Source organism: Nicotiana tabacum, chromosome 17 (assembly GCF_000715075.1).
Source record: "Nicotiana tabacum cultivar K326 chromosome 17, ASM71507v2, whole genome shotgun sequence".
NCBI classification, from domain to species: Eukaryota; Viridiplantae; Streptophyta; class Magnoliopsida; order Solanales; family Solanaceae; genus Nicotiana; species Nicotiana tabacum.
Window position 1 is genome coordinate 80,997,951 of NC_134096.1, and position 9,278 is coordinate 81,007,228.

A 9,278-nucleotide genomic window follows, 5' to 3' on the forward strand; every position below is an offset into this window, starting at 1 on the left:
TTCCGTTAGGTGGAAGGTATTTTTAAAAAGTTTGGCTAATGATAAAGGTATATGTGGTCTAATAATATAACGGGATAAATGTAAACAATATACTAAAGTAGAGGGGTATATTTGACCCTTTTCGCTTAATAGTACTATTCTGATTTCTGTGAAGTGACCAGATGTTTCTGCATTCTGCCTCTTGTGAAGATCTAAGGCTTAGCTTCCCTGATGCAGTTGGAAGACTGTAAAAGGCAATATAGGCACAGCTAATTGATTGTTGTATCATGTCTTATTAATATTTCTAGCTTTTTGGCCGCACTCACTCCACTCTTTTTCCTCTGCCACATTTACTAAAATGACCATTGCTTTCTCTTGTTACTCATTAAATTTCAACAGATAGATGATGGAATTTGACTTTAGTTTTAGATCAATTAAATTAACCACTGCGCTGGTACTTACTTGTACAGTTTTCTTCCGCAACGCCTGCTCTTCTTTTCTTTCTTTTAAGTGGCAGAGGTAAGTTTTGTTTAGCAACAAGAGACTTTTGTTGGTTCACATTTTTATATAATAGTCATTATCCACAGAAAAGAAATACTAATCCACAAGGTTGGATTCGAATCAATGTCTCCTTACGTAGTACATGTATAGTCGTACACAAAGCAAAAGGGAGAAAAGCAAAAGCAAAGAAGGAAGCAGGGGGTCGAGCATAAGAAAAGCAAAAGAAGATGTCTTTCTCAAACACAGATCCCAATGGAACTCAGGAACGATGCCCGGCATTTCTTGCTGGAACTCATTCTTTTTGTTTACTAGTAGTTTAAAGGGGCTCCCTTTGTTCTCCTTGCTAATCTTTTCAGTGTGATATATATGCATATATATACTCACACACACAGCCCAACCATTCAGTTGTGTCTAAGACTTTGTTTTTAGATTTATGGCTAGATTTTGTTCTACGTTGTAAGTCTGCATCTAGAAAACAAAGTAGTAAACAAGTTTCAAATGGAGGGAACAAAAGAAAGGGTGGAGTATGATTAGTTTATTTGTCTCCCAATGATTGACTTGCTTAGCCCTAAGAGAAACTTGCTCTGAATCTCTTTATATAAGTGTCAGGATTTTTTCAATTCTATAGCAACAAAGATGAAGTCTTTGAGTAATGATGACAATAGCAGCAACACTAACAGCAACAACCACTGGCTTGGTTTTTCACTTTCCCCTCACATAAACAACTTAGAGGGTCCTCCTCCTGATCACCATCACACTCAACCTGGCTCAAGTAATGTTCCCAATTCAGTCCCAATTAGATTTTCTCCAACTCATTTTAACTATCCAGGCATGTACTATAATACTGAAGGTGATAATGCAGCCTTTTTCTCTTCATATTCTGTGATGCCTCTCAAGTCTGATGGTTCATTATGTATTATGAAAGCATTCAACAGGTCACAACAAGCACAAGGTTATTTTCAGCACAAAACTTGTCCTGCTTTTAAATGGGGTCCTTTTTTTTGTTTTGTACTTTGGGATTCTTGCTTATTTATGGAATATCCTTTTGACTTTATTTTGAAGGTATGGTATGTTCAACACCTAAACTGGAGGACTTCTTTGGTGATGCAACAATAGGGACCCATCACTATGAAGATTGTAACAGAGGAGGTATGGCTCACAGCTTAGACAACAACATTTACTATAACCAACACCAAGAAAATGAGACCACCAACAGCCAAGATTTCTTGAACCATTTTCAAGACAACTCTAAGCAGCAGCAGCAACAACAACAACAATACTACCCTGATTTCTCAGCATTTCGAGGGCATGAACTATATCCCTCTAATGAGCAGGGGAAAACAGAGTGCAATCCTCAGGTTCCAACAATGCCAGTTGATGAAATGTCTGTAATGAATAACTGGGTATCAAGAAACTATCAGAATCCAAATGGGCATGCATTGGAGCAGAATATGATAGGCTGCATGGCTGATAATAGTGGAGAATCTGGATCAAGTGGTGCAATGACATATGGAGATTTTAAGTCACTTAGCTTATCAATGTCCCCTGGCTCTCAATCCAGTTGTGTCACTGGAACACAACAAATCTCACCAACTGTCGCAGATTGTATTGCCATGGAAACAAAGAAAAGAGGGCCTGAGAAGGTGGAAAATAATCAAAAGCAAATTGTTCATAGGAAATCCATTGATACATTTGGCCAAAGAACCTCACAGTATCGAGGTGTCACTAGGTTAGGTCTTCTCTTTAATCCTTCTGATGACCTTTATTCTGTTGTACTTAACTGCTTACATATTTTTTCTATTAAAAAAGTAGACACCATGATTTTATTTGTTATATTTCCTTTGAATTAGGCATAGATGGACTGGTAGATACGAAGCTCATCTATGGGACAACAGTTGTAAGAAAGAAGGGCAGAGCAGAAAAGGAAGGCAAGGTTAGTTTCAAACACAATATTTTAGTTTTACAGCTTCTGAAGAGTTGTTTCTATGTACTGATACAAAAATGCTTGTTTCCCCCTTTCTTCATGATTATTGCTGGGGATGCATGTTGGTTCTTTCAGTCTATCTAGGTAAATCTTGATTTAAATTTATGTATACAGTTATATATTCTGTGAAATGATTGAGCCATGAGTGTATGTGTCAATCTTTTAGTTGACCAAATGATCATAAATATATAAAAATTTAGGTGGGTATGACATGGAAGAAAAAGCTGCAAGATCATATGATTTGGCAGCGCTGAAGTACTGGGGACCCTCCACACACATAAATTTCCCGGTATGCACTAGTATATTGATAGTATTTATCAACTGTATTTTGTTCGTTTATGCTGTGTCATTTAATTTTTTTAAACCTCTAACGCAGTTGGAAAATTATCAACAAGAGCTTGAAGAAATGAAAAACATGACACGACAAGAATATGTAGCTAACTTAAGAAGGTAGGTATTGTTGCTGCTTCATTTATGAGTTAAAATCCATTTTTATCTTTTCCTATACTTAATAATAAGTATTCATTTGATTTGTCCAAATTTTTGCAGAAAGAGTAGTGGTTTTTCAAGAGGAGCTTCAATGTATAGAGGGGTGACAAGGTTTGATACTCACTACAATTAAAGTAGACAAGTTTAGTATTGAAAATGAAGTTCGGTTGTTACTGTAATTGAAAATCGCCCTTTTTCGTTTTCGTTTTAGCAGACACCATCAGCACGGAAGATGGCAAGCTCGTATCGGCCGAGTGGCTGGGAATAAGGACCTTTATCTGGGGACATTTAGTGAGTAAATTTTACCATTAACTTCCTCTTTGATTCCAATTTTCATCTCAGATAATGTATTTTGTTTTGTAAAGTGAGCACATAGATTCAACTTAACCTCTTAATAAGGAGTGTTCTGTATTATAAAGGCAAAGTTTCTTTTATCTTTATCCGTTAGTAAAAAAATGGCAAGTCTAAGTTTGTAGTAAGGCTGATCACGAGCCAACTAGAGCATGTAAAGAACTTTATGTCAGCAAGGCTGGATTTTACTCATAAGGCTGTCTTTTTTAATGGGAATCTTTCACTTTTTACTGCCTAATCTAAAGTCTAAATATGGTTCTCTTTCTTTCTGCTGTTTTTCCTCCCTTATCTTTGTCTTGTTATACACTTTTCCTGTATGAGAACTGCTCCTACTTATACTTGGCTGACTTTTCAGCAGAGCTGTTCTGATTCAATCTCATTGCATCAAATATTTAATTAATATACGATGACAACATAAATTTCTTTATACTATCATGTACTTTGAACTATTGTAAAATGTTATTTGCCTTATATTTCAAGTTACTAATCTCAATTTTTAAGAGCGGTTAAGTGTCATTTAGGTGACGTGGTAGTCTTTTTACACTATCAGATTATAAAAGCTACTAGTATTAAACTCTTGGATCAATTCTGCAGGTACCCAAGAAGAAGCTGCAGAGGCCTATGACATTGCTGCAATTAAATTTCGAGGTGTAAATGCTGTGACCAATTTTGACATATCAAGGTATGACGTGGAGCGTATAATGGAAAGTAACACCCTTCTTGCTGGGGAATTGGCTAGGAGGAAAAAAGACACAGAAACAAGCAAAGTAATCTCTAATCAAATCCTTGCAAATCAAAACCACATCCAGAATAAAGAGGAAAATGGAAATGTAGTAGATTGGACAATGACACTTCATCAGTCTTCCTCTGCTGGAGTTGATACAAATACAATGAGCTCTACACTACAAGAGGTGGATGAATCTACGCCAATCAGTACTCACTTGTCAAATGCTTCATCTCTAGTAACTAGCCTGGGCAGCTCTCGAGAAGGCAGCCCTGCTAAAAACAATAGCCATTCGATGCATTTTGCGATGCCTCAATCTCAATCAGCACCAAAGCTAATCACTAGTCCAGCAACTAATATCACCTCTTGGATTTCATCAGCCCAATTGAGGCCTAATGTCCCAGTTTTCGCCGCATGGACAGATGCTTAGTTGTTGACTACATTATCCAAAATTCTGGAAGTAGGAGAAAAGGAATCTAATTTAATGTATCTTTTTTTTTTCTTTCTTTTATTTGTTTCTAAATGCAAGTTGATGATAGTCTTGGTGGGAATAGAAAATAGTTTCAAAAAAGCGCAATTTGCCAACTTCTAGCTCTGAATGGATGAATCAATGGAGAGATACTTTAGTGAAATTAATGATGAGTTGAAATTGTGCGCAATGGTTGACTACTTAGAAAGGTTCAATTGATAATTAGAGTTTATTCTGTTTGCGGTCCTATCAAGTACAAAAACAGCTCAATATGTTGCCAATAATGCAAAACATGATCTCTAGCTTTAACTTTTGAGGCCTTGACCACAATAGGGATGCTGTCATTTCTCCATATAGTTCCATTTTTTCCTCCCAAAACATGATTACATGATTTCTTTCTTTCATGAGCTTTCTCTAAAGGTGATGAACTGTGCCAGCCTATTTTTCAAAAAGACAGGAAGGAGGAAAGTAGATTACCAATCAGGAATAATATTATTATAACATATATTTGGGGACATATTGCTTATGAATTTTCGGGAGACCCTTACAATTGTAACTAATATTAACTAACTGAATTGATTTTATGAGCAAGAAGCCACAAGACTAGCCACAATATTTGCTCTGCTGTGTCCATCTTCTTCTCTTTGTTTAATTGTGAATCGTTTCAATTAAAAAGTTTAATCTGTTCTTAGACCATACACTTTAAAACACAATAAAGACATAGCCCACTTATATATCTTTTGAATTGTTTCAACTGTTTTATTTAAAAAATTTAAACTGTTAAAGATAGCATAATTTATATATCTATTTATTTTATGTCTGGAAGATTACTTTCTAACGCTGTAACCACCTGCGTTTGAGATCGCCTTACCGACAAGGAAGCTTAATCTAGTTTAGGAGCTAGCTTTAGCTTCCACATAATTCTTATGATTTTGATAGTTTATGCTATTATAAGAATTTTATCTATTTACACAAATACCTCGACGATTTTCTCTTGTTAATACATAGAGTCCAATAAGCATATCTCGCTTTGGTACGGAAATGGTATCCATAGGTAGAAGACAAAAGATTCATATGAGAAAACACAACTAAACGGGCCTCTACTCGAGCTTCCAAAGATAAAGGTATATGAACAACCATTTGATCTCCATCAAAATTGGTATTGAATCCCTTGCAAACTAATTAATGGATGTAAACAAATAGAGCGCCCCTCCCCTAAAACAGACTGGGGTGAAGTGCAGTAATAACCGCTTTTAAGTCCGTTATTTAAAATATATCCATAATTAATAATGTATTTAAAGATTAATCAATTTACCCAAACTTCAGGACTAAGTGTCTTGAATTTGGTATTCAGGACTTAATGTCTTGAATTTGGAAATTCAGGACTTAGTGTCTTGAATATTTGAGCTACTAATTTGAAATTCAGGACACTTGGTCCTGAATTTCTGAAGTGCTAATTTAAAATTCAGGACATAAGATTCAAACTTCTGGACACAATTTTCGAACTTTAGCACACGATGTCCTGAAGTTTGAACTTTGAGACTTAAACTCTAGGACGCCGTGTCCTGAAGTTTGAGCAAAATTGATTTATCTTTAAATATATTACAAACCGTGAATATATTTTAAACAACGTACTTAAAAGTGGCTACCTAATGTCATTTCCACAACATACTAGAATGCCTGTATGCCTAATCTATGCGTGGGTGCTGTATTCGGCAATACAGAATGTCCCCGCATAACTTCTTGAAAGATTTTTTATACAATCTGCTTTTTTTCTCTATTTTACTCTACGCAACTCAGATAAAGAGAAAAATAGAGCGGAAGAGCTGCTGTGCTAGGTCTGCGTGTTATTTTCTGGTCATCACTTTAATTTGTTTGTGTTTTTTCTACTTGGTCTAATATGCTTTTAAGCAGAAAATCAAGGTGGCTAAAAGTCCAAATATAATCTTTTGAAAATTTCTTATCTAAATAAAGCATATAACCAAAAAGTAAGGGATTTGGAAGAAAGCGTTCCGTCCAATTATCAAGGGAATACTTAGCACGATGAAAAATGGTAACGATCGTAAAAGAAGACATCACTTAACAGCTGGTGCTAAAGAAGAGATACGAATAAAAGGAAGGAATTTTAAGGTCAAAGAAAATATTTGATTGTGGAAAAACTTCCAAAGCTGGATACGTGAGGCTGAGGCATTGAATTTGCATTGTCATGTCAAAAAAAGACCCAATTTCTAATATCATGCAATTGTAGATCCCTGAACACTAAGCTGATGCACCAGACTTACATTTTTTTTCCAGCTTCATCTTCTCTGTTAATTATGGATGTAAATAGTTACTAATCTGAGAATCTCAGTTAATTTACCCTCCACTAAGAATTGAATTAGTTTAAAAGTTCCAAAAAAAAAAAAAAATACGTTGAAAAGTATACTTAATGTTTTTATTAGAGTATATCAGCCTGTTAAGTGAATTGCTCCTAATTATTAGTAGGAATGCAAATGGTTATAGTCAATACCTAGTTAGAATATTTATGTCTCTTTAACATTATGCACAGCTTTTGGGGGAAAAAGAAAATATGTCTGTCGTTTGATTTTACCAGCAGAAGCACACCGTTTGTTTTTCCTTCTCTGTAATACACGGTAATGTATTCGGCGAGGAATTAGTCTGTCACACATCTTGGAAATTTTTAATTTGTACGGTTGATTTCACTTCCGTGGACGTTGTTTATCTCTATTCAATGATGTTCCATTAAAGATAGTACTTTGTAAAACGTCATTTCAATGAATTGTTTATCCCTGTAGTATAGTAGTAGTACTCCTCAATTCTCAAATCTCAACAGCCAAATATCAACGCAATGCTTGGTTTTAAGCATCATCAAAAGTATTCTCCTTACAGCTACGATGTGGTTGGATATGATGAAACGACCTGGCTTAATTAAGTTAATTGATTTGTCTTGAAAACAAAGTCACATTGCTGTAACAACGTAGTCTATAATTTCATGGAACTGTAACTGTTAGAGAAGCCCGTGTGCATTATTGATTATCTTCCCTTTTCCTGAAAGTTATTATGATGTCCTGTCGGCATGCAAAAGCCGAATATTTTCATCTCGTTCAGGTTAAGTAATCATCATGTTTAATCTGATGTTGATCTCACAAACACTGTTTCTCCACTATTATATAGTATGTTGTACTATTGTCAATCAAGCTTAATGGAAATTTGTAACGGCAAATGTCACACATATATTCATGTAATTTCGAAAATGATTTAACAATACCCTTCGTTATACTATTGAGTTATCTATACTTCTGCAGTCATACTTTGGGTTCAAATATACCCCTCATTTAAACGGAGGGACACATGTCATCCTCCTGTTCGCCAATTCTAAATATCTCCTAATTAATTAAAAAGACCCATTAACCATACCTGAAAAATAATTTTTTTTTTGTAAAAATTGGAAAAAACTGAAATTGTTTTTACTAAAAACTATAGTTTTTACACAAAAATTGCTTTAAAAAAACTGAAAAATATTTTCTAAAATAATAATTTTGTAAAAAGTGAAAAAAAAACCGAAAAGCAATTTTCTAAAGCAATATTTTTATAAAAACTGGAAAAAGCTGAATGTTTTTTTTACTAAAAACTGAAAAAATCAAAAATATTTTTTTTCAGTTTTTAGAAAAATATCGCTTTATAACAAACTGAAAAATAATTTCTAAAGCAATTTTTTTTGTAAAAACTAAAAAAAAACTGAAAAATAATTTTCTAAAGCAATGTTTTTGTAAAAACTGAAAAAACAAATTTTTTATTTTTTTCAGTTTTTAGTTAAAAATTTTTTCAGCTTTTTCTAGTTTTTAATTGCTTTAGAAAATTACTTTTCTGTTTTTTTTTCACTTTTTACAAAAAAATTGTTTTAGAAAATATTTTTCATTTTTTTATTAAAGCAGTTTTTTGGTAAAAACTGAAAAACAAAATATTTTCATTTTTTTTTTCCAGTTTTTAGTAAAAAAACAATTCAATTTTTTCTAGTTTTTATAAAAAAATAATTGCTTTAGAAAATTACTTTTCGGGTATGGGTAATGGGTCTTTTAAATTAATTAGAAAAAATTTAGAATTGGCTAATAGGACGATGACACGTATCCCTCCGTTTAAATGAGGGGTATATTTGAACCCAAAATATGACTGCAGGGGTACATATAACCCAATAGTATAACGAGAGATATTCTTAGATCATTTTTGAAAGTAGAGGGGTATATTTAGACCTTTGCCGAATTTGTAATGTGCTTCATCTCTTCGAAAATTTATAGTACTAATTGTTAGGGATATAATAGATATGCTCTAGATCCAATCTCATATTTGATGATTTGAACATATTTTTGTGAATGTTATTTGATATAAAAATATATGGCATCTGATATTCTTTTATCATAGTTATTATTAATTGTTTGATTAACTTGATAAGGTCCTTGATTAAATTTTGAGACTTGACATTGTGATGGAGATCATGATAATGAGAGTGAAATTTTTTATAATTTAATCTAAATTTGTTCTTGATCATAGGATTATTAATTTGGACATTTGTAATCCGGTTAAATCAATATTTATGTGATCGTCTTTATTGGATAAAGATTAGTTGATCTCATTAATTAAATCACATAGATAGATGATACATATAGAGATATGATCATTGAACTGACTCATTGGATAATTCCTAATGGTTAGAATTATCATAAACTATCAATAGGATATTCTCTTGAAGAATGTGATGTAAGAGTTTCCTTTGACTTGAGATC

The 9,278-nt window shown here is 33.4% G+C and overlaps 1 protein-coding gene across 3 annotated transcripts; it reads left to right on the forward strand.

Annotated features, from left to right (window-relative positions):
* The first annotated feature begins 223 nt into the window (after positions 1-223).
* LOC107790283 (AP2-like ethylene-responsive transcription factor ANT) lies at positions 224-4,701 on the forward strand. Of its 3 annotated transcripts, XM_075234542.1 has the most exons (10): positions 224-1,252; positions 1,343-1,432; positions 1,543-2,209; positions 2,331-2,413; positions 2,540-2,548; positions 2,665-2,753; positions 2,841-2,914; positions 3,014-3,064; positions 3,168-3,244; positions 3,899-4,701. In XM_075234542.1, exons 1-10 carry the CDS (start codon positions 1,117-1,119, stop codon positions 4,456-4,458), a joined length of 1,836 nt encoding a protein of 611 aa, XP_075090643.1. In that variant the 5' UTR covers positions 224-1,116; the 3' UTR covers positions 4,459-4,701. The 3 variants fall into 3 exon arrangements, with proteins under 3 accessions (XP_075090643.1, XP_016467674.1, XP_075090642.1); XM_016612188.2 differs by having other exon boundaries at positions 232-1,432; positions 3,899-4,699; XM_075234541.1 differs by lacking the exon at positions 2,540-2,548 and having other exon boundaries at positions 234-1,432; positions 3,899-4,699.
* Positions 4,702-9,278: the final 4,577 nt, after the last annotated feature.

Excerpts from the sequence above, each read along its gene's own strand:
- LOC107790283 (XM_016612188.2), top strand. The coding sequence starts at position 1,117 with ATGAAGTCTTTGAGTAATGATGACAATAGCAGCAACACTAACAGCAAC. Across the intron at positions 2,754-2,840 it reads CCACACACATAAATTTCCCG|TTGGAAAATTATCAACAAGA; the intron begins GTATGCACTAGT and ends CCTCTAACGCAG. Across the intron at positions 2,915-3,013 it reads TATGTAGCTAACTTAAGAAG|AAAGAGTAGTGGTTTTTCAA; the intron begins GTAGGTATTGTT and ends AAATTTTTGCAG.